General features: G+C 35.5%; 1 protein-coding gene across 4 annotated transcripts in view; it reads right to left on the minus strand.

The window, feature by feature from the left end:
- The window catches only part of nhsb (Nance-Horan syndrome b (congenital cataracts and dental anomalies)), a 73,018-nt gene that overhangs the window by 9,546 nt on the left and 37,359 nt on the right, over nucleotides 1-26,113 (minus strand). The window contains exons 2-6 of one of the 4 annotated variants that reach the window (XM_048172562.1): nucleotides 4,999-5,151; nucleotides 2,860-2,999; nucleotides 2,275-2,319; nucleotides 1,336-1,380; nucleotides 844-906 (exon numbers count right to left, since the gene is read on the minus strand). In XM_048172562.1, the coding sequence (XP_048028519.1) occupies nucleotides 844-906; nucleotides 1,336-1,380; nucleotides 2,275-2,319; nucleotides 2,860-2,999; nucleotides 4,999-5,151 (446 nt within the window). Of the gene's footprint in view, nucleotides 1-843; nucleotides 907-1,335; nucleotides 2,146-2,274; nucleotides 2,320-2,859; nucleotides 3,000-4,998; nucleotides 5,152-26,113 lie in introns of those variants that run through there. The other 3 variants (XM_048172564.1, XM_048172565.1, XM_048172566.1) reach the window with 3 other exon arrangements.

Raw genomic sequence — 26,113 nt, forward strand, 5'->3', positions numbered from 1 at the left:
TTTGGACTACATCCCTCTACTTCCTTCTTTAATGACGTCACTAAAACAGTTTTTTGACTAACCTCCGCCCACAGGAATACACAAGAGTTGCGTTTGTAGAGTGTGTTTGTCGCCATGTCGTCGAAACGCTGTTATTTTCATCCCGCAGTCAAATCACCGGGTCTGATTCCGGCTCAAATTGATAGGGTAAAATTAAAGACATGTTTACAATAACACTGAGCGCGTGCATCTCCACGTTATGGTAAGAGGCGTGACCTTTCCGGGCAAGGTTCGCTAAACTGCTGTCGAATCACAACACAGGAACCGCTGGCACAATCAGAACTCATTACGTATTTCTGAAGGAGGGACTTCATAGAACAAGGAAGTCATCAGCCCGTTTTTATGACAGTGGAAACAGCGGTATACAGATAAGTAAATTATGTGAAAAATACTGTGTTTTTTTTACACGTGAAACATGAACACGTTATATTGCACACTATAAAAACAATCAAAGCTTCAAAAAACCACGAAAAACGGGACCTTTAACAAACATATGAACATTTATATAATAGCGCATACTCAATAACTGATTCTGGTTATAAATACAAAAATATCTTATGAAATAATTTACTTAATTATCATTAGGATTTACACGTCCATAAAACTATGATGATGTTATAAGCAATCCCATTATGAATCTTTACAGATTCTTTGCAAAAGAAGAGCAAACAAACTAAATAACTAAACAGACATATTTGCATATGGAGGAAGTCTTGTCCTAACCTAATCATGTTAGAAAAAGAAGGAGAAACAGAAAATGTTAGCAGTTAGAGGTAACAGGCTGTCTTTAAGAGGGCAAAATACCTTTCTCATCCAAGGAATGAAGTAACAACACTGAACAGGGGAGGAGGAACGGGAGCGCTGATACTAAAATTAAAAAAATGGAAAACAGAACTAAACCAATGACAAAAAAAAAAAAATGGCATCATGTGTTTGATTTCATAAATCAAAATAAAAAGCTGATGTGATGTTTTTATGAAGTCCATGGTGTGCTCATGCTGTCAGGAAACAGGGACGACATATACACACAAAACAACATAGACAATGCTTTTTTTTGGAAGCTTGTTTTGAACCAACTGTTTTCTGTGAACAACTGAGATGCTTGTGGTTCACATCTGCATCAAACAAGCTGAAACGAAAGGTAATCTTATAGAGAAGGAATTTATTAAATTTGATTGCTATGGAAGGATTTGAATCAATCTGGCATCCATCCGATGGTCTTGTCAAAACCTGTACTTTGGGGGGAAAATGAGGTCAGAGTCCTGTTTTTACATCACAAAAAATTATGTCATTTACCTTTCTGAGGACGGGTTTGAATTCAGCCTCCTTGGCTGGTCTCTCCTGCAGCAGTTAAATGTAAGGAACAAAACAAATTCACCCTTAAAATCACATGCAGCCGCCCATTTCATGTGCATGTCACCTTATGAAAACATTCAAAAGATGTAAAACAGAATGACAAAAGCAAATTCTAAAAAATAACCTCCTCATTCCAATCACCTAGCATACTGGACAAGTTGTTTAAGATTTTATTAATCTATGGTATGTTTTCAGACCAATGTTTGAGTGTTCCTACACAAATTTACTTTAGTGACATTCTTCACTGTACATTCTCCAATGCACTTAGCGGTTGGACTAAGTAGCATTTTAAGGCCAATTCACACTGCACTGACAGACGCTGACCAGCGGCGTTAGTCACCAGATTACAGTACGTCACTTCTCAGACATTCCAAAACCCGACAAACACTGATTCGACGTTCGAATGGCGAAAACGAGAGCCAACCAATGCCGTCAGGGGAAACACACTGATCCGACAAAACCTGTTGCCGTCTATCAGTGCAGTGTGAATTGGCCTTTACACTTAGCACTTATGCACTGACAGTGTAATATTATAGGGCTTTAAACATGCATTATTGATTATTATAGCAATGTTTAATCTATATTATTGAACATGTTCAATAATATAGATTAAACATTGCTATAATAATCAATAATCTATATTATTGAACATGTTCAATATTTTACATGCAGTTAATGCCAGAAATTCTAAAAATAAAGATTTTCATATATTTTCTTGTCCCATACTGGACACTGAATACAGAATTAATGTAAAACAGAATTCAGGTAATTTGCCATTTAATATATATAATATATTTTATTGCATGAAACATGGCAAATTATGATATAATGGAGTGGTATCACAAAACAATACAATAAAAGCAAACAGATAGTCTTTACCTTCCTCTGGATAGTCTGCACATCACTCTCTCTAATGCTCCTCTCCTGGTGTGCATGGCAGGAGAGAGTGTGCTATCTTAGGCCAAAAATATTTTGTTGGTCTTATAACAGTTTATGTTTTGCAAGATAAACAGTTCTAGTACTGAATTAGGCCAGCACTTGACAGACAACATAAATTCTGGGTCCTTGAAACAAATCAGCTGAGAACCACTGATCTTTGGACCTCCTCTCTATAGAGTGGTGCAGGGATGACATCAAAACCCAGAAGACAGTGGATCCCTCAAGAGTTTTTATTATAATGGGGTTTTTCAGTTTATGAGTAAAACGCTGTGGTAAACATAAGTTGGCGATACTAGAGCATTTGTTTTACAACGCAAATAGCATCCAAATAGCATCAACTTATGTTTACCACTGACCTTATTTCAGTCAAATTGAAAAAGGCCATTTTAAAAACACCCAGTAAAACAATCTTTAGTGAACCTCTGAATTAGTGAATTAGCTGAATTAGTCTTCAGGGTTTTGACGTCATCCCTGCACCACTCTATATGTACTACATGAGTGGGGATTAAATGTTTTGTGCCTTACCAGGCGTGAGTGTCGCCCCCTCTGCTCCCGCCTTCTGAGTTTGTGAGTTGAAGGGAAGGTTGGCATGGGTGGGGCCACAGATATTGATATGGTGACCCGACCACGCTCTCTGCTGGTTGAACGCTGACGCTGCTGCTGGTCTGTAAAGTACACACACACACACAGATACACACACACACCCTTCAGTTCAAGTTATTTCAGTCTAAACTAAAATATGAATTATAACAACTTCTGTTTTACAGAATTTACAGACATGTTCATGTGTCGAAAGCCTCTAATGGATTTATTGCATGCTGACAATGTAAAATCAATGTTCTGGTCACATTTTATGTGAAATTAATGTAAGTAAAATTGATTCAAGGGAAAAATATAAATTATGCTATTATGGTTCACAGAGAGCTTGAGGCAATGCCAGATCAAATTTCATCATTGAAACACAAGGTGGCAGTATGAATCAGATGTTCAACACTAAACTCCCCTAACATCTGCCTCTAAAGGTATTTGATGAGTATAATTTTTTCCTTAATCACAGATAATTTAATATCTAATATTTTGTATAGACCATTTAATTGTTATATATACAGTACAGTCCAAAAGTTTGGAACCACTAAGATTTTTAATGTTTATATAAGAAGTTTCGTCTGCTCACCAAGGCTACATTTATTTAATTAAAAATACAGTAAAAAAAACCAGTAATATTGTGAAATATTATTACAATTTAAAATAACTGTGTACTATTTAAATATATTTGACAAAGTAATTTATTCCTGTGATGCAAAGCTGAATTTTCAGCATTGTTACTCCAGTCTTCAGTGTCACATGATCCTTCAGAAATCATTCTAATATGCTGATTTGCTGCTCAATAAACATTTATGATTATTTTTTAATGTTGAAAACAGTTGTGTACTTTTTTTTTTTCAGGATTCCTTGATTAATAGAAAGTTCAAAAGAACAGCATTTATCTGAAATACAAAGCTTCTGTAGCATTATACACTACTGTTCAAAAGTTTTTTTGAAAAGAAATGAAAGAAATGAATACTTTTATTCAGCAAGGATGCATTAAATCAATCAAAAGTGGCAGTAAAGACATTTATAATGTTACAAAAGATTAGATTTCAGATAAACACTGTTCTTTTGAACTTTCTATTCATCAAATAATCCTGAAAAAAAATATTGTACACAAATATTTTGTACAATTGTACACATTAAATGTTTCTTGAGCAGCAGATCAGCATATTAGAATGATTTCTGAAGGATCATGTGACACTGAAGACTGGAGTAATGATGCTGAAAATTCAGCTTTGCCATCACAGGAATAAATTACTTTGTGAAATATATTCAAATAGAAAACAGTTATTTTAAATTGTAATAATATTTCACAATATTACTGTTTTTACTGTATTTTTAATTAAATAAATGTAGCCTTGGTGAGCAGACGAAACTTCTTTTAAAAACATTAAAAATCTTAGTGGTTCCAAACTTTTGGACTGTACTGTATATATACATATCAACAAACATATATATATATATACATACAAACATATATCTCAACACTCACTTATTTAGTACAGAATTTATTATGGTCTGCATATTTTAAGGTTTACCTGCAGGAAAAATGTATTTCTGTATTTAAGTGTGGTTATGCAAATGTTAAATTATCTTAACAGAAAACAATCTTTAAATATATATACTGAGGAATTAAATAGATCTCAAAGGTGACATACAGCGAGATGCAACTGGAAGACTGACAGTAGAACTACAACAAAACCTAAATAAAATATGGTGATTGTAACCCAATGGTTAATGACCTCTTATTAAGGTCAGAGCTTAATTTCCAGGTAGACTCAGGAACTTGATAGATGTTTAGACAGATTGAGGACTACATAGAAACACTTTATTGATCTCTGAGGGGAACTCCAGGATCATAATTCTCATCTATCCTGATCTGTCACTTCTCTATGCTGATCTATCACCATTGTGGCCCTGGGCAGACCACTGAACCACAAGGGGAATTTGGTTACAATTGTTGTGATACAAGATACATCTGGATGAAAAGAATGTTATACAAATCAAATGGCCATTTTGACCCCACTACAGATTGGAACCAAAAAACCTAGGCCCAAAAGCCTCAGTCAGTACCTCTGTGCAGCGCCCGCAGGTTGAGCTTGGCATGTCGGTGTAACTCCTCCAGACATGGTGGCCGTGTACAAGTGTGGAACAGATTGTGTTGCTGATGCCATGAAGCCTGATAGTGGGATGTCAGTTTACTCTCAACATCCAGATTTGATACCGCTAGAGAGAAAGACAGAGAAATGGTCAGAAATTTGAAATCTGTACGGGATTCCTATTGGAACATCTAAGATCCCAATAGGGAAACAATAATATTCTATGAACAGAGTGAAATTCCAACATTTTTTATGCTTATTTGATTCGACTGAAGATTCTGTAATCTTTATCAGAACCCATTGTACTTGTATTGTTTTGGAATAATGTATAGCTATTGAATAGTTCATGGAAATCGCAACGGACGGATCTTAAACTGTAATAAGACTTCACAATATTACAGTTTTTACTGTATTTTTTTTAATCAAATAAATGCAACTTGAATGAGCAGAAGAAACTTTCAATATTTAAAAAAAAATCTTGACCCAAACTTTTAAATGGTAGTGTATGTATCTATATTCATTCAATGTAATCAATATTATGAATTACAATACAACAAATTATATTCTAGAGAGAGGAAAGGTGAAAGACGGCTTCATTAGTATTTCTCCCTCTATCTTTTTTTTCTTTTCCCCAGCTTCCTGTCTCCTATAAAGGAGCATCTGCCCATCAGTATTCAATGCACTGTGGTCCCCTTGAACTACCCAGAGTCATCTGTATCCAAGCAACCCTTCATATCTAATTTACAACGAATTAGCAGATCCTTATCAGGCTGTGATCAGCAGAATAATACCAGAAATGCATTTCCACCCTTAGAAGACCACAGACAAAAGGGTGGAGGGCTGATGATGATGGACGCTTAGGAAAACACTGGATTTTAAAGCAACAAACCCTTTGTTTTATGTAAATAGAACAAAAGTCATAGGACATATTACTTGAAAGTGTAATACAAAACAGAAGTGGCTTCTCAACGAAGGGTCTGGGAATATTTTTTCCCCAGACTCTGGTACATGAAGGGTTTTCCTGGAGGATGCCCCAAAGGGCTCTTATATTTCTGAAAGCTATGTCTAAATATGATGCAAATAGTTCAAGCTGACAGTCAGAAAGAAAACATTTTTGTGCTTATTAACCATGAGGTAAACCATGACAATAGACAAGTCTTTGACTGAGTGAGAGAGAGGCCTTGTGTTCATCTCTCTCACACACACACACACACACACACACACACACACACGGACATCTGGCAACCCAATACAAGCTCTTTATATAACCTTAACTCTAACCACTACCAGAGAACCATTAAAATGAACAGTGTTTTGAGTGTTTTTACTCAGCAATGCTAACCTGATACCTGCTTTTTACACTGTTAAATATCTTTTCATGTTTTACGTTAACGTGCATTGATAAATGAGACAGCTGAAGACTAAATGTTAGGAATGAGCACAATTAATCATAAATTAATTAATAACAAAGTGGCATCATGTATTTACAATTAAGCTACACTTAAAAAATAAATGAACTGCATTGCCGAGATTTCAGCGTTAGTATCAAAACACTCTTGTCTCTTAAAGACATCTGATTGACACATTACTGATGGATTCAGACCTGAGCCAGTGAGTGGAATTTAAATCTGGATTAAGTGCATTCATGCTTCAATTGAAATTAAGAGCCTCCCATTGATAGAAAGTCTACAATAATACTTTGTCTCTGGGAGTGGGCCAGTTTTTGTTTTTGCTTCACCTACTTAAGCACCTTATTAAATTTCCTTAGTGATTTTTCAGTCCTGTAAGCAATATAGAAACTTCACCGTCTAAGTGAAACTATGTGCAAGTAAACCAGTTAAGTAACAGATAAAAGCATGCCAAATGCTTAAAATAACATGTACAGACTGTAAAATAAAACATAGCCTACATATACCACAGTTCAAAAGTTTGGGGTCGATACAATTTTTTATTGTCTTTGAAAGAAAATACAATTTAAAAAAAAATTATAGTAAAAATAGAAATATAGTAAAGTATTATTACAATTTAAATCACCGTCAACACTTTACAATAAGGTCTCATTTGTTCAAATTAGTTAATGCATTAGTTAACATGAACAATGAGCGATATATTTTTACAGCATTTATTAACCTTTGTTAATACTAATAAAAATGTTCACATTCGTGTTAGTTCACAGTGCATTAACTAATGTTAACGGATACAAAAACGTATTAGCAAATGTTTAGACTGACATTAACTAAGATTAATAAATGCTGTAGAAGTATTGTTCATTGTTTAGTTCATGTTAACAAATGAAACGTTGTTGTAAAGTGTTACTGTTATTATATGTGTGTTATACCTGTGTTATTATAAGTGTATATTACACAGATAAGAGTATACTTATTATACTTTCAGAAATCATTCTAATATGCTGATTTGGTGCTCAAGAAACATTTCTTATTATTATCAGTGTTGACAACAGTTGTGCTGCTTAAACGTTTTGTGGAAATCATGTTACATTTTTTTTTTTCTTCATGTTACATTTTTTTCTTTGATGCATAGAAAGTTCAAAAGAACAGAATTTATTTAACATAGAAATCTTTTATAACTTTGTCTTTACTGTCACTTTGGATCAATGAATCCTTGCTGTAAAAAAATATGAACCCCAAACATTTGAACAGTATATATATATATATATATATATGCATCAGCATTATGTATCCTTTACAGAGTAGGCAATCCCAGAGTGCATTGCGACAACTTTAATGAAAACAATAAATCCAAGATGGAGGACAAGGTGAGAAAAACACCGGTTACACATAAACGTATATTTCATTAAATATCTGCTTTGTAAGAAATTGTTGGAAAGAAGTTGGTGTTTTCATCTCTGCCCTATCTCACATGCTCCTCATCCCCTCCATTTGGACGTGTGCTGTAATGATGTGTGAATGCGGTGAACAGACTATTACTCAGCACTGCTCTGCTGTTCTTTTCGTTTCTGCCCCACATTATCAAGTACTGATCCTCATGCGGCACATACATGACCTCTATTTGTGGACGGTCTGTAATCATTCCTTCCGCAATTGAATTTTTTGGACAAATCATTCAATTGTAAATGCATTCAGCCAAGGAGGAAGTATGCTTTGTATGTAACATAGTAGGGTAAAGTTACATATAGTATGTTGTAATATAATAGTCTGAGACTTATTATGCCATTAGTCACAGTTAAGATTATTTCTACTTGTGCATATAGGGAAAAAAAAATTCATGCATGTCTTCAATGAGCATTACAAAATTTAAATCACAAAAACATTGAAAGTCTCAATGTCCAGTTAAGTGCCATTGAAAACCACAGTTACAGGAGAGTTCGATTCATATAGAGGTCAGTGCTTAGTGAGCAAGCAGTACACTGCAGTATAATTGCACCAGTAAATGAGTTAAAACGATGGTCATCTATATTGTAGTTCATGGACTAACTGCATTCACCTCTGCAGGGAACCTAGATCACTATCCTTGTCTGAAATCTAGTTGTCTTACCTGTTGTGCCCGCTCTCTGGCCTGCGTTTTTACTACCCCTTTTTGTCCTCCTCCTCTTTTTCAAGCCACAGCCAGGTATCTTCCTCTGAGAGTTACCCATCTCTCCCTGGACTGAGCATACAGAACGAAGGAGTGAAGGATTCTGCTAGCACTACTGCAAGACTAGGAGAGCTGCTCTCTCTCTCTCTCTCTCTCTCTCTCTCTCTCTTTTTCTTTCTTTCTGTCTCCAGCAGGTGCACAGTCAGCAATGTGAGTCAGGACTCTGCCAGCAGCAAGGCAAAGAAAAGTACCGACAAATCTCTAATTAATGGTACAGAAGGACAATACAGAGAAAAAGTTTCTAATTAAAATAATGAAACTACCAAAATATCCACTGTTATACAAACATACCATATACATCGTGTTCCAAATTATTATGCAAGTGACATATCAGTAGAATTTCAGTACAATAAACATTCAGATTTTAGTTTTTCTAAGAAAGTGTTTGTTTGTTTATTTATCCATGTCTTTTTAGATAACTGGTATCAATCTCAGACAAAATAATTTGCCAGGTCTACTTAGGTAAATGGAAATCCTACTTAGAGGTTGTTCCGCGTTATTAAGCAAGTCACAGTTCTCATGCAATATGGGGAGGAAGAAAGATCTTTCTGAAGATCTGGTGCAATGTTGGTGCAAAAGGCATGAAAACAACTAATATTGTGTGAAAACTGAATGCAGATTATTGAACTATCATAAGATTTGTGAGTGATTTAGAGCACAGCAGAACTCGGTCAGATAAAGGCTTATTAATGAAAGTTTCTGTCAAACAAGTTAATTGTATTAAAAGGGCAGCTATAAAAATGCCAGTGTTGAGCAGCAAACAGGTATTTAAAGCTGCTGGTGTCTCTGGATTCTCAAGAAGCTGGCAGTTGTGTGTAAAAATTGCATTTTAGCCACCACTAACCAAACCTAACAAAGAGAAACATTTACAGTGGGTGTAGAAATACATTTTCAAACAGTTTTATTGCTGTGGTGTTTTTTTGCAGCATGGGGTAGTGCATAGTGCATTGTATTTCAGAAGGCACTATCCTTCTTTTTATACCATAGCTGAAAATTGATGATGAAGTCATTCTGACACCCTAAAGGGACCTTCCATCTCACTTCCCAATATTCCAGCCCAAATCATCACCCGCTGGCTCCCTGTTGACGTCACAGTCTTGTTGGAACGTGGTGGCCATTTACCAACCATCCAGAAATCCATCCATTTAGACCATCCATTGTAGTACGGCATTCGTCAGTGAATAAAACTATTTGAAAATGATATTCATGTATTTCGCAACCTGGTCTCATGGGAGAGACGTACCCGTGGGCACGTTTTCGCGAGACACAAAATTACGTACCGGCGCTTATGTCTCGCTGCAGTTTCAGACAGAAACGAACGCTAGAGGCCGGTAAAACATCAATGAGCGCTTTGGCTCGTTTTCACACACGGTTTCGATGACGGCCAGGGTCGAATTATGGATTCATAAAGACTCGTTTTGACGTCTCCTCGCGCAATATCATGTCACGACTTCAAAACGCTTAGAGTACCAGAGTGCCCGATTTGAAAACGAACGTACTTTGGACTTTCCGGCTCTATGCGTTTCGCTTTTTTTGGCCGCAACCAAGTTTGCTCGGTAGCTCAGCCGATACGGAGTTGGACTTATGACGAGGAGTCAATTCCCCCCCTGCCTTGGTACGAATCCCGTGAAAGGCGACTGACTGGGGCAAAAAAAAAAAAAAGAGATCTAAAACGAGCTGAAAAACGGTATACGATCGCGGATGCTTCTTACGTCACGTTTGCTTTTGTTAACGCCATTGGGTAGGTTTAGGCGTAGCGTCGGTGGGACGTTATTTTAAAACGAAACGGAGTGCAAATGTCAAATCAAGAACTGCGGCAATTCGTCTAAAAAGCAACGACATAAAAACGTACCGCATTCACCCTATTATCTGCTCCAGCAAAAAAAAAAAAAGGAACACACTTTTAGCACCGCTCAGTGGACATTTTGCATCGAAACTGCAGCGATATGTACTCACTAGTACGTATTTCGCGACTCACGAAAACGTGCCCACGGTTACGTTTTCGGCGGTATTTCTACACCCACTGTAAATGTTTCTCTTTGTGAGGTTTGTTTGTTTAATGCATCTTTACGCACAACTGCCAGCCAGCATGGAGAGCTTCTCAAGACTCCAGAGACACCAGGAGCTTCAAATACCTCTTTGCTGCTCAACATTGGCTTTTTTTTATAGCTGACCTTTTAATACAATTAATTTTTTTGACAGGAACTTTCCTTAATAAGCCTTTATCTGACCGAGTTCTGCTGTGCTCGAAATCACTCACAAATCTTATGATAATTCGATAATCTCTATTCAGTTTTCACACAGTATTAGTTGTTTTCATGCCTTTTGCATAACATTGCACCATTTCATGGTTTTCATCTTCAGAAAGATCTTTCTTCCTCCCCATATTGCATGAGAACTGTGACTTGCTTAATAATGTGGAACAACCTCTAAGTAGGGTTTTCATTTATCTAAGTAGACCTGGCAAATTATTTTGTCTGAGATTGATACCAGTTATATAAAAAGACATGTATGAATATACAATTAAACACTTTCTTAGAAAAACTAAAATCTGAATGTTTATTGTACTGAAATCCTACTGATATGTCACTTGCATAATAATTTAGAACACAGTGTACATCCAAGTATCCACTTTATACAACGATACAATCCTGCCTAGATGCATATGCATAGATTTTTTTTCTCTATAAAATTAATTTAGAATTTCTTTTATATTTAATAAACATTACGGTTCACAAATTTGGGGTCCGTACATTTTTAAAAAAATATTTTCTTTATGCTCATCAAGGCTGCATTTATTTGCTCAAAAATACTGTAAAATAATGTTTTATTTGTTTTAATATACTTTAAAGTATAGTTTATTCCTGTGATGGCAAAGCTAAATTTTAGCATCATCACTCCAGTCTTCAGTGTCACGTGATCCTTGAGAAATCATTCAAATATGCTGATTTGGTGAAATTATTCTTATTTCAGGATTCTTTGATGAATAGAAACTTCAAAGAAATGCATTTATTTGAAATAGAAATCTTTTGTAAAATTATAAATGTCTTTACTGTTACTTTTGAACAATTTAAATGTGTCCTTGCTGAATAAAAGTATTCATTTTAAAATTAAATAAATAAAAAAAAAACCCTAAACTTTTTAACGGTTGTGTATTGGCTACTGGTTGTGTATCAGTCTATACTGATTACAAAATAAACATGTTCACCATAAAAGTCTAGATCTCTAACATGCTTCATAACACAAACATTTAACAAATGTAGGCCGATAATGAACCACTGGAATAAAATAAATTATACATTATATTTTTTCTTTTTTAAATAAAAGTTCAAGTTGAAAATATGACTTTTTCAAATAAACAAAAAATGAAATGCCTGTGAATTAATGTTACGTCATGATTTTGCTATAAATATCAGATTAAAAATATCAGCCTATTTTACTTATCACCGTGATATCGCTAAAAAGAAAAAGTCACATTTATCAGCCAATATCAAAATGACCACAAATGTATTGGGCATCTATGCAAACTATGCAAGGAAAAAGATACCAGACTACATTAAATTACATTCCGCTACACAAATCAACGTTCTTTTATATACAGATGCTCCACTCATTAGCAGTCAGAGCGTTAGCATAGTTGAATCTAGGTCAAGCTTGCCTAGCAGAGAAAGACATTGCTGAGATCTTGCTGGGGAAAATCAAATTGTGAATTTATCTATTGGTAGACTTAATATTAAAGCACTAAATAGCATTAAACAAGAAACTTGAGAAACCCGCATGCACTAACTGATCAATGATAAATGCATTTATTACATAAAAGCAGATTTTTAGCTGTAGCAGTCCAGCTGCCTGCTGTACGGATGGAGATTGACTCTCTCTCTGATGGGGGCTGGGGACTCTGTGTCTCACAGCTGGTCCCTCTGCAGGAGTGCTTAATACCCATTGATACTACACAGCACTAACAACTCTACGGACTATATCTATCAATATATCTGGACCTCTTTGAGGAGCACTTTCCTTCCTTCTACAGCAGGGGATCCCAATCTTTACACCAGCTGAACCTCTTGTGACCTGTATTATTTTTAAGTACCAAGTGAGATGACAAGACAAATTTTCAGTAAATGTAATATTTTAAGTAGCTGTTTTTGTTTATAAATTAGCATAAAATGATATATTATTATTTGATTTAATTTTAACACATTTTATTTGCATTTTTATCAATCTCATGAACAGTGTTGAGGGTAATGCATTACATGTAACGCGAGTTATGTAATCAGATTACTTTTTTCATGTAACTAGTAAAGTAACGCATTACTTATTTATTTTACTTTTGGTATGAAAGGGCCTTTTGAACTTTTTTTGTTTGTTATTAAACAATAAACAAGCCCAGCCCAGGTGGAAAAAAAAAAAAAACGCAAAAGTAACAGTAACACATTGTAAGAAGTGCGTAAGAAGAAATGCCTTTCCGTACCAGCAGGTGGCAGTAGCTGAACAGTCAATCAGAATGATCATATCGCCCGACTGACCGACGAGCTTCAACGCAGATTCAACATACTGAAAAAAGCAGACAAGGACCAACTTCAGCTGACGGACGAACAAAAACTGCCCGACAGCCGACCGTCGGCTTAATGTGTTCCGGGCTTAAAAGTAAATAACACAATTAGTTACTTTTTTAGGGATTAACGCAATACTGTTACACATTAGTGAAAAAAATAACGCAAAAGTAATGGTAACACATTTATTTCTATAAAAGTAACCAACGCAATTAGTTACTTTTTTAGGGATTAATGCAATACTGATACAGATCACTTTTAAAAGTAACTTTCCCCAACACAATGCCATGTCAAATGGTGACCTAACATGTTACCAATATATATACACACATACACACACACATTATATACTGTAGACTACTGTTCAAAGGTTTGGGGTCAGGGAGTTTTTTTGCTTTTATTCAGCAAGGACTGTATTATGTTATTATGTTCCAAAGGTAAACACTGAACTATTCATGCAGATGTGTGCATTTCCTAAAATCCAAAACAGTTCATCCTAAAAGCATATCACCACCCTCCATTTAAAGTGGGTCTCTGATAAGATAATCCTGATTTGAGGGCACCATGCCTGGCTGGAGGGTGAAGAATGAGGGGCCTTGTTGAGACTTGACTTATAGACCTTTTACAAATGAGCCACAGCAGAATCAGTGAAGCATGAGGACTGACCGCTGCCTGTAGTGCTGACCACTGCACTGCTCCAACATGCACGCACACATGCACACACACACACACACACACATGTGCGCGCACACACACAGCAAGTATATTTTAAAACAAAACTCAGCTTGTAACAGTCAAAGATTAAAACATTATTGGGCGAGGATCAAGCATACATTTTTTAAAAAGCTACTTATTCACTTTGATTCCTGTTTTAGCTTCATCATTCATTCTGAACCTTTTTCTCCACAAATAATAGAAGAGAGTAATAAACAGATTTCAGACAGAGGACAAGATAAGCAGATCAGATGGGGTGTTGAGTTTAAATGTAGGGCAGCACTGTCTATTTTCTCTCTTTCTCTCTCTCTCTCACACACACACACAGACCCAAATGCAGTTGTTTTCATCTGATTTTGGAAAATTATTTTGCAAAATGATAGTTGACACTTCATAGTTGCAATGGCTATCAAAAAGCATCATCAACTACCACAGAAGTAGTCCAAATAACTTGTGCACTATAAAGTTCTGTGAAGCCATACAATAGACATATTGACTATTTTTACAGTGTTTTTGTCCTTTTTGGAGCATAACAGCTAAGAACTGTCATTGTATGGTGAAAAGATGTGAGACAATTCTTTAAAGTGTCTCACTGTAAAAATAACAGCATGCAGGTCTGAAACAACACAAGCATTAATATATAATCATAGAATTTTCATTTTTGGGAAACTATTCTTATAATCAACAACCTAAATTCATCAGTTCTTTCTATTAGATATGTGTCAAAACAACCCTGCAAATGCCCCAAAAATCAAAGGGGATGAAAATGCCCCTATATGAGTTCTTGTCTTAGCCTATATTTCTATATAGTGTAGTTATGCAATATTACACAAGAGTGCTGTTTTTCACGAATATCAGCATGATTGCAAATGTGATGTTGATTTCATCCAACTGTTCATTAAACAAGAAGTTAATATTGCATTTTAGATACAATATTATAAATATTGTCTCTTTTTGCTCTGTTTTGCCAATGAAAATAGTTCCTGAATCAGCTGTGTGAACAAATCAGTTTAATGAATGACTCAATGACTCATTCATTAAGACTTACTGGCAGTTTTTTTTATTAATATTATTATTATTAATAATATTGCTATCATAATATTTTTTTTTTTTCCATTTTTTGTCAATATTGCACAGCCGTAATACATTGCAGGGAATAAACCTCAGCCAGCTAAAGCTTCCATGGTGAAGAAAGACAACAGTCGATCAGCATCGCCAATGCTGTAATTCAGCATTTGACAACACAGCACTTTATGGTTTGCACAACTGCATGCTCCAACATGTCAGACAAAACATGGACAGACAGTCTGTGTGACAGAGACATCATCACTATGGCAGGCATAGCTTTTCTAGTACAAATCAAAGACAATCTCAGAGAAATAAAAAGATGGATGGATTAGCAATTTCTGAGTGAAAGTAGTTTGAAAGTAAATCCTACGCCAAATTTTTTCAGTGTATCCCAGGAAAGAGAGGGGAAAAAAAACATTAGACAAGAAGAAGAGATGCAAATATTGTTCAGATATATAATAAAGCTTGGACTGTCAAAACAGACCAAATAGTAACTGATCTAGAAGTATAAATGAGCAACATAATTTTAACCACAATTTAAACCACAAGAAGAGAGAGAGAGAGAGAGAGAGAGAGAACAGCATTATCTAAATGGACAAACTCGAAAGGAATGCACGGAAGGACATACCTCTGGATCTGACAGGAACACAGCAGGCAAAAGCCATTGTTACAGAGAGACAGCTACATTCAAATGCCCCTTAGCCAGGTCGGCTGCCCTTCAACACTCATTCCGTTCATCTGCATGCATGCAGACACATGCTAGCGCACAAGCTCACCTGCTGCGGTTCGCAGCCATCAGCCACATAAACAGACTAACCCTAACACCAAAGTAAGCCCATCTGCAGCATCTGCACAAACACTGTTCCATTTCCACCTCAAGTCCCCCCCATTTCTAGGGGCATATTGCAGGTGGTACAGTCTAGGCTGCACTCCGTTTGCCCTTAATCTTCTAATGGGCCAGTGTAAAAGCTGGTCCAAAGGGGGATTTTAATCGGGAATACAAAAAGAAGGGTGCTTTGATATGATTATTCCTGCAAAATCATACACAGGAGTCTGTATAGACTTTTATAAATGCAAAAATGCATAAAATAAAAAAAAAACATCAGACAAAAAGAAAGGATGCAAACATCTTTCAGTTTCAGAGTTTGGACCATCAAAACAGACCAAAAAGTAATTGATATAGAAGTATTAATGAGCTGCATTATCTCACAATATAAAAATGAATATCATGAATACAATATGATTTTTCCTGTACCAATCATGCACAGAGTTCGAAGAGACTGGTATAAATGCAAAAAAAAAAAAAAAAACTGTCCATAAAGAAGCTATACATCCACCCAGTTAAAGGGATAGTTTACCCAAAAATGAAAATTTGATGTTTATCTGCTTACCCCCAGGGCATCCAAGATGTAGGTGACTTTGTCAACACAAATGATGATTTTTAACTCCAACTGTTGCGGTCTGTCAGTCGTTTAATACATGTCAATGGGAACTTTGTCTATAAGACTAAAAAAAAAAACATGCATAGACAAATCCAAATGAACCCTGTGGCTCGTGACGACACATTGATGTCCTAAGACACGAAACGATCGGTTTGTGCGAGAAACCGAACAGTATTTATATAATTTTTTACCTCTAAAACACCACTATATCCAACTGCTCTGCGCAGTTAAAAAATTATATAAATACTGTACGGTTTCTCGCACAAACGTGTCTTAGGACATCAATGTGTTGTCACGAGCAGCAGGGTTTAATGTGGATTTGTCTGTGCATGTTTTTTTTATTCTCATAGATGGTGTTACCGTTTCAATCCATTATATGACTGACAGACGGCAGCGGTTGGAGTTAAAAATCATCATTTGTGTTCTACTGAAGAAACAAAGTCACCTACATCTTGGATGCCCTGGGGGTAAGCAGATAAACATCAAATTTTCATTTCTGGGTAAACTATCCCTTTAAGAGCTGGGGAGTATTTTATTAAAATATTTCTCATACATAATCATTCATACATAAGAGTCCTTTCAGCATAATGTAATTTAATAAAATTTGAAACGTTGTATTATTATGTCATAATAATAGCTTGTCGCTCAGTGTAGACATCAAAGTGAATGAGAGCCCCCCTGTGTAAATATATGAGAAGTGAACATCCTTGTCTACATGTGTGAGCATGCATTTGAGTGTGTGTGTGTGTGTTTGTACAGCTAAATTTGTGAGGACAAGTTCGAGTTTTAGACCATTGGAATGAGGACAAAGTAAATAAAGGAGGACATTTTGGCCGGTCCTCACTTTCTGAGACCCCTTTAAAGAACTGTTTCAGGATTAAGACTTGGTTTTAGTTTTAGGGATAAAGTTTTGATTAGTTTTTGAGTAAGGGTTTGGGTTAGGTACTTAGTTAGGGTTAAATCATGTTAAATCATGATGTGTAAGGTTATGAGCTAGAGATTGCACTGTATCAATGAATGTCCTCACAATGAGCTGTACAAAAAATGTGTGTGTATGTGTACACACTGCTGTCCCTCTGCCTGGAATAATACAGACCTTCCCACTAATCCATGTTAATCTGGTCATCCTGTGCTTGTGACCTTGGCGTCAAATGGACTGACGGTAGGTGAGTGTTTAGTACAGACAGAAACACGTTGGCAAACATAGAAATACGGGGCTGGCCGCTTGGGTCGGCAGCTTGTGTCACTGCAAGATGCCCATTAACAGCACATATTCACATGCCTGGACTTGGGGAGAAGCCAATATGGCTATTGCAATGACAGGTGTCTGAGGTGAAATTGAGCTTATGTGTGATTTTGCGGTCAGTTCAAAAAGCAGAGCAGTTTGTAGTTGATGACAATAAAAGGAGCATTTGCAGCATTGTCTGACAATGGTGTGATGCCCAAATGCACACTTTAGCCTATCTTTTGCAGACTTTCAAAAGTCACAAGACGTGGGAGGTATTTTTTCTGCATGACCCGCATGGAGCACACCTGTTCTATTCTTTCCTCATCCTCTCGAGTCACACCCTTCCTCTGCCTTTTACAGCAGCTCTCTTTAATGTCACTTTTTTATGTGTGCAAATGGACCAGAAACAAGTGAATGCACTGTAGTTTCCATCAAGCACATCTCTTTTTTGCTATTTTGTCTTGAAATGCACCACTTTCTTAGAGCTGAAAATCATTACCACTGTACAGGAAGTCATGAATGTCACAGATTAAAAAAAAGAAAGAAAGAAAGAAAGAAAAAAAGTCTAACAGCTGTTGTCTTTCTCTTTCCGGAATACTCTAGCCCTTTTTTTTCAGGGATCACTCTTCTTATCTTCTTCCCATCTGTATTTCTGGCCATACACTTACACACACATGAACTTGTATTGGTATTTCTACTCTAAATAAAGAAAGTGTGGGTATGCGGGTTTGCATGTGTAAGAATTTCTCAGACAGGAAGAGAAAATCTCTGCTTTGATTTGTCTGTGGCTGATGGCACTTTGTGATCCTGTGATCCAGGTCGCAAGACTGAACTGAAGATCCTGGACTGAATAACGTAGTATCCTGTGTATACAAATTTGAGTAGAGCTGTACACAAAATAATAAAAAAAGAAAATATGCCAGATCATCACAATTTATGGAACAAGCTTACATCAGGAAAATAATGATCAGTGATTTTAAAGCAGAAAGTTAAAGAAAACTGTCTGCATATTCAGTGCCACTCACTGATTTTAATCAACTTAAATTTGGAGAAAAAAGTGAATATAATGATTTATTACAATAATAACAATAATAATAATAATAATAACAATAATCTGATTTAAGTTGCATGATCATTGAAGGTAAATGGATGGTGATGCACTTTGTTTATAAATATAAAATCAAATATATAATCTAAATATGATATATATATATATATATATATATATATATATATATATATATATATATATATATATATATCATATTTAGATTATATATAAAATCAAATATATAATCTAAATATGATATATATATATATATATATATATATATATATATATATCATATTTAGATTATATATAAAATCAAATATATAATCTAAATATGATATATATATATATATATATATATAGTACAGTCCAAAAGTTTGGAACCACTAAGATTTTTAATGTTTTTAAAAGAAGTTTCGTCTGCTCACCAAGGCTACATTTATTTAATTAAAAATACAGTAAAAACAGTAATATTGTGAAATATTATTACAATTTAAAATAACTGTTTTCTATTTGAATATATTTCACAAAGTAATTTATTCCTGTGATGCAAAGCTGAATTTTCAGCATCATTACTCCAGTCTTCAGTGTCACATGATCCTTCAGATCCTTCATTCTAATATGCTGATTTGCTGCTCAAGAAACATTTAATGTGTACAATTGTACAAAATATTTGTGTAAAATATTTTTTTTCAGGATTATTTGATGAATAGAAAGTTCAAAAGAACAGTGTTTATCTGAAATCTAATCTTTTGTAACATTATAAATGTCTTTACTGCCACTTTTGATTGATTTAATGCATCCTTGCTGAATAAAAGTATTAATTTCTTTAATTTCTTTTCAAAAAAATAAAAATAAAAATTCTTACTGACCCCAAACTTTTGAACGGTAGTGTATAATGCTACAGAAGCTTTGTATTTCAGATAAATGCTGTTCTTTTGAACTTTCTATTCATCAAGGAATCCTGAAAAAAAAAGTACACAACTGTTTTCAACATTGAAAATAATCATAAATGTTTATTGAGCAGCAAATCAGCATATTAGAATGATTTCTGAAGGATCATGTGACACTGAAGACTGGAGTAACGATGCTGAAAATTCAGCTTTGCATCACAGGAATAAATTACTTTGTCAAATATATTTAAATAGTACACAGTTATTTTAAATTGTAATAATATTTCACAATATTACTGTTTTTTATTTAAATAAATGTAGCCTTGGTGAGCAGACGAAACTTCTTTTAAAAACATTAAAAATCTTAGTGGTTCCAAACTTTTGGACTGTACTGTATATATGTTTATTAATATTAATACATCATAATATGTGGGGATTTTAATCCAGGTTTGTCAATCAAAAAACAATATTTTCTCAACACTGGCCCCTAGTGCTAAAAAAGGGTGATTGCAGCTCAATACTCCCAATTTTCACAAGTTATATTTAAGAGAATGCTGCACCTTTTCTTAAGTCTTTTCTTATTTAACATACAATAAAAAGGCCTATAAACCAATATTTGTGACCCTGGACCACAAAACTTGAAATTGAGATTTATACAGCATCATGTGTTATGATAGGACAATATTTGGCTGAGATACAACTATTTGAAAATATGGAATCTGAGGGTGCAAAAAAATCTAAATATTGAGAAAATCAACTTTAAAGTTGTCCAAATGAAGTCCTTAGCAATGCATATCCAATACATGATCTTTACTTAATATCCTAATGATTTTTGACATTTATTTGACTAATGATCATTTTGACCCACAAAATGTACTGTTGGCTATTGCTACAAATATACCCGTGCGACTTATGACTGGTTTTGTGGTCCAGGGTCACATTTGATCTTTAAAATGATGTCATCCAATAATTGACTTTGTTTCTCTTTATACAGTAGATGACGACAAACAATAGAGAGAAAGAGATAGTGAAAATGTTGTCTGAGGGGAAGAGAGTTATCACTGTTTGTGATCAGTGTCACAGACACCTCCAGGATAAATGGGAGGTAATTTGTCATTCACAGCACAGGATCACAGAGCCACGACACCTCAGCTCCTCCTCCTCTGCCATCACAGAGACTCACCTGAGTTCACAGCAGGATGTGGCTATTACACTGAGGCTAATTACGCTAATCACATTAACTACCTCCAGGCATGACCCTTTTGAAGCCCACCTTAGGAGGGGATGTCTGCAAGTGCGCACACGCAGAATTTGAAATGGAGACAGTGTGAGGAAATTGTGCTGTGGAAACAATGTTTATGAGAGTAGCTAAAAGTAAGCTACACAAGTTAGACTGAGAAACCTGCTACTAGCTAAACCAAACAAAGTGACAAAAATAATCATAATAATTATAAAATGAATTGTAAACAGATTTCCTAAACATTACACTGGAATAAATAGGAATGCTAACGGATAGCTTCAACGGATAGAGTCAATGTCACAGCATCAGGCCACTAAAACAAACAACGCATTGTTGAAAGCGCCACAGAGCCACAGTGTTTACACTCAACCAACAAATAACTATAGTCATCTTTGCAGATTATACTGGGATTTTTAAAAGAATTTTAACAAGAAAGAAAATGACAGTAGGTAGAACTCATATGCTGTTTTTGGACATGTACCATGGTCGTATGGCTACTGTTCAAAGGTTTGAGGTCAGTAAGACCTCTTATGGTCACCAAGTCTGCATTTATTTGCTTAAAAATTCAGTATAAACAGTAATATTGTGAAATATTATTACAATTTAAAATAACCATTTTCTATGTGAATATATTTAGGGCCTGAGCACCGATGGTGTGAGGACCCTATTGTAATTGCTCAGTCAATTATTCTTTTCCAAAATGAATCACATTTTTTATGGTCTAAACATGCTCGAAAACTCATGAAACTTTGCACACGCATCAGGAGTGGTGAAAATGTATGTCTGATATGGGTTTCTGAGTTAGGTGTGGCAAAATAATTTGATAGCACCACCTACAAAATTTCAATTAAGTGCTTTTCGTGCTACGTTTCATGTACAGGTATGAAATTGGGTAGACACATCTAACAGTCCAGTACCGACAAAAAAGTCCATGGGTGCAAAATCTGTAAACCCAACAGGAAGTGAGATATTTCGAATTTTCTCTCTAAATTTTTTGCAGTTTTTCCCATGTCCATCATTATACTTAAACAAACTCCTCCTAGAGCTTTAATCAGATCAACGTCATATTTGGTCAGTCTAATCTAAAGGCCCTTATGATGTTAAATTGCGAAGATCTTGAGTTTTAATGTCCAATCTGCCCCAAACTTCATGTTTTAATAGAGTCCTGGCCTGAAGACATCTACATGGCAATATTCAGTTACAGTCATAGCACCACCTGTTGGCAACAGGAAATGACGTTTTACACTGCGATTAACTCCTCGTAGAGATTTAACCAGAACAACATCATATTTGGTCAGTCTAATCTTAAGGCCTTAGCGATGTTAACTTGCGAAGATCTTATATTTTCATTGAAGGGCGTGTCTGTGGTGGACTGACAAAGTCGGATGTTTCACCATGAAAGAGGAATCTGTTGTAACTCAGGCATACAGTGGACATGTTTGATAAGAGTCCTGACCTGAAGACATGTATATGCCAATATTCAGTTAGCCATAGCGCCACCTGCTGGCAACAGGAAATGGCATGCTTTGCACTGTAATTCACTCCCAGAAACACATTTAAATATGCCATGAAGTACCAAACATGCTAGAAACACGTTAAATCATGCAACACTTGGCTAAATGCTAATGTTTGCGATTAACGCCACAAAACAAGCAGTTGTTGTAACTCAGGCATACAATGTCCAATTTGCTCCAAACTTCAGGTTTGATAATAGTCCTGCCCTGAAGACATCTATATGACAATATTCAGTTATAGTCAAAGTGCTGCCTGCTGGCAGCAGGAATTGTGGTGTGTCAAAATGAATTTGCCATATTTCTCCTCTATTTATCTGCTTAAATGAATAACGCCCACTGTTCAGTTTTCCTAAGGCCACCGGGTGGCGGTAAGCCCGAGAGTGAGGGCCCTTTCATCGCTGCTTGCAGCCCTAGATTCAAAAATTGAATTTACCTCGGCATAGTTGAATAACAAGAGTTCAGTACATGGAAAAGACATACAGTGAGTCTCAAACTCCATTGTTTCCTCCTTCTTATATAAATCTCATTTGTTTAAAAGACCTCCGAAGAACAGGCAAATCTCAACATTACACCGACTGTTACGTAACAGTCGGGGTGTACGCCCCCAATATTTGCATAATGCCAGCCCATGTTCCCAACATTATGAAATGCATTAGACAAGGGCAGAACGTCTGGATGTGCACAGCTGAATAAACAGACTAGGTAAGCAAGCAAGGACAATATCAAAAAATGGCAGATGGAGCAATAATAACTGACATGATCCATGATATCATGATATTTTTAGTGATATTTGTAAACTGTCTTTCTAAATTACCAGAGAATTAAAGGGGCCGCAGCCTAAATTGGCTCATATTTAATGCCCCAAAATAGGCAGTTAAAAAAATGAATTAAAAAAAAATCTATGGGGTATTTTGAGCTGAAACTTCACAGACACATTCAGGGGACACCTTAGACTTATATAACATCTTTTTAAAAAAAGTTCTAGGGCACCTTTAATGTAAAATTTAATTTATTCCTGTGATGGCAAAGCTGAATTTCCAGTTTTCTGTGTCACATGATCCTTCAGAAATCATTCTAATATGCTGAATTGGTGCTCAAGAAACATGACGATGAACAGAAATTTCAAAAGAACAGCATTTATTTGAAATAGAAATCTTTTGTTATGTTATAAATGTCTTCACTGTCACTTTTGATCAATTTAATGCATCCTTGCTGAATAAAAGTAGTCATTTCTTTCAAAATCATTATAATTCAGTAGTACAGAATGCTTCAAAATGCCATTGTATTAATTCCATAATGGAACTCAAAATCTATTCAAACACCCAAAAATACAGAGGTCATCCAGCCATTTAATAACTAATGCCACATATAAACACAGTTTAGCTCTGTCCATACACACTGCTAGCGCATACATAATCTACACAAATCATACACAAAAGATGATCCACCACATGTGTGTGACTAGCTGGCTCAACATAAGCAAGCTCTCCAACAGGAAGTCACAAACACACACTGCTCTGTCATTCCAACTTATACAAATACACAAGTATTGATATGCTAAGATAAAATATACACCGTTTTGTGTGCGTATAAATGAGCAAGTGTGACGCACTTCAGAACACGGTCCAGAATACATATACAATATGATGTCATTCCTTCTTACATGTGGTCTACAGCAACCACAGAATAACAGAGAACAGGAAGGAACAGATGGATAGAGTCCTTTACAAGAGTCTTTGTTGAAACGGCTTCCATTTCATTCGGCCACAATGGATTGCAGTAACGTTACACACACAAATACACCTGCGTAATTCAACATTCATCTTCTGTTTAGAAGTCCAATGAGGTCAAAGCTTGCAAAGGATATCCTGAGTTTTATCAGTGCCCATCTTTTAATGTTTCAAGAACATCAAAGATTAATTGAAATGGGCATATATAATTTAAAATGATAAATAAAATGCTATTTTTCATTGTTACCATGCAAAAGTTTGGGGTCAATAAGATTTTTTTTAATGTTAAAAGTCCCACCAAGACTGCATTTATTTGAAAAAAATACAATATTATTGCGAAATATTACAATTTCAACAAACTGTTTTCTCTTTGAATATATTTTCAAATGCAATGTATTCCAAAGCTGAATTTACTCCATTACTCCAGTCTTCAGTGTCACATGATTCCTCAGAACTCATTCTAATATGATGATTTGGTGCTCAAAAAACATTTGTGCTGCTTAACATTTTTGTCATTCTTTCAGAGAAAAATTCGTTCAGAGAATTCAAAAGAACAGCATTTGTTAAAAATAAAATCTTTTTTAACATTATACAGTAAATGTTTTACTGTCACTTTTGATCAATTTAATGCATCCTTACTGAATAAAAGTATTTAATTCTTTTGAAAAAAAAAAAAAAAAACGCCCAAACACATATATATGCTGCCTGGCCAAAAAAAAAAATAAAGTCGCTGTTTGGATTTAAATAGGCAAATACTTAAAGAGTCTATGATATGTACATATTTGGGAACAGTTCTTTTAAAGGTTTAGTTCACCCGAAAATTATCTCATGATTTACTCACCCTCAAGCCATCCTAGGTGTATATGACTATCTTCTTTCAGACTAACACAATCGGAGATATATTTAAAAATATCATGGCTCTTCCAAGCTTTATAATGGTCATGAACGCGGGGCGTGTTTTGAAGCCCAAAATAAATGCATCCATCCATCATAAATATAATCCATACAGCTCCAGGGTGTTCACAAAGGCCTTCTGAAGAGAAGCAATAGGTTTTTGTAAGAAAAATATCTTAAATTTTATAAACTGTATAGCTAGCTTCCACTAGATGACCATACGCATTGATTTGCAGCAAAAGAGTAACTCCTGACCCGACACATGACGTAATGAGGAACGTGGAGGCGCAGAGGATAGAGCAAAACAAAACACCGGTCACAATTTAGAAGTCTAAAGTGGGAAATTTTAAAGAGAAATGACGGAGGATTTCAATATAAGAGAAGAGGAGCTTGAGTTTGTTGCACAGCCCTATTTGTTTGAACCGTGAGAGGCGTCTAAGCTTACGATACTCCTACATCCTACATCATACATCGCGTCAGGGGGTTACTCTCGCATCAGGGTTACTCTTATTCAAACGGTCGTTTGGCGGAAGCTAGTTATTTTACTTTATAAAGCTTTAAATATGGCTATTTTTCTTACAAAAACCCATCGCTTCGCTTCAGAAGGCCTTTATTAACCCCCCGGAGCCATATGGATTATATTTATGATGGATGGATGGAAGTTTTTTGGGCTTCAAAACACCCCCCCCATTCACTACCATTATAAAGCTTGGAGGACCCAGGGTACTTTATATCTCTGATTGTGTTAGTCTGAAAGAAGATAGTCATATACACCTCGGATGGCTTGAGGGTGAGTAAATCATGGGATAATTTTCATTTTCGGGTGACCTATCCTTTTAACCCTAATAGATGAAGATGTATCATGGCCATATTCCAGGTTGACTAAGCCAAGATTCATCAGGCTCAAATTGTGAAAGAATGGTTGGGAGGGAGCATGAAGAATCACTTTCACACATGAATTGGCACCTCTGAGTCCAAACCTTAAATTCACTGAAAGTCTTTGGGATGTGCTTTACAAAGTGCTTGACTCTTGCATTGTCAATACAAGATCTTGACCAAAAATAATGCACCTCTTCATGGAAATACATGTTGTGATGTTTTTCCATCAATATGTACGCCCCCAATATTTGCATATGCCAGCTCATGT

The sequence above is a fragment of the Megalobrama amblycephala genome, linkage group LG21 (assembly GCF_018812025.1).
Source record: "Megalobrama amblycephala isolate DHTTF-2021 linkage group LG21, ASM1881202v1, whole genome shotgun sequence".
NCBI lineage: Eukaryota > Metazoa > Chordata > Actinopteri > Cypriniformes > Xenocyprididae > Megalobrama > Megalobrama amblycephala.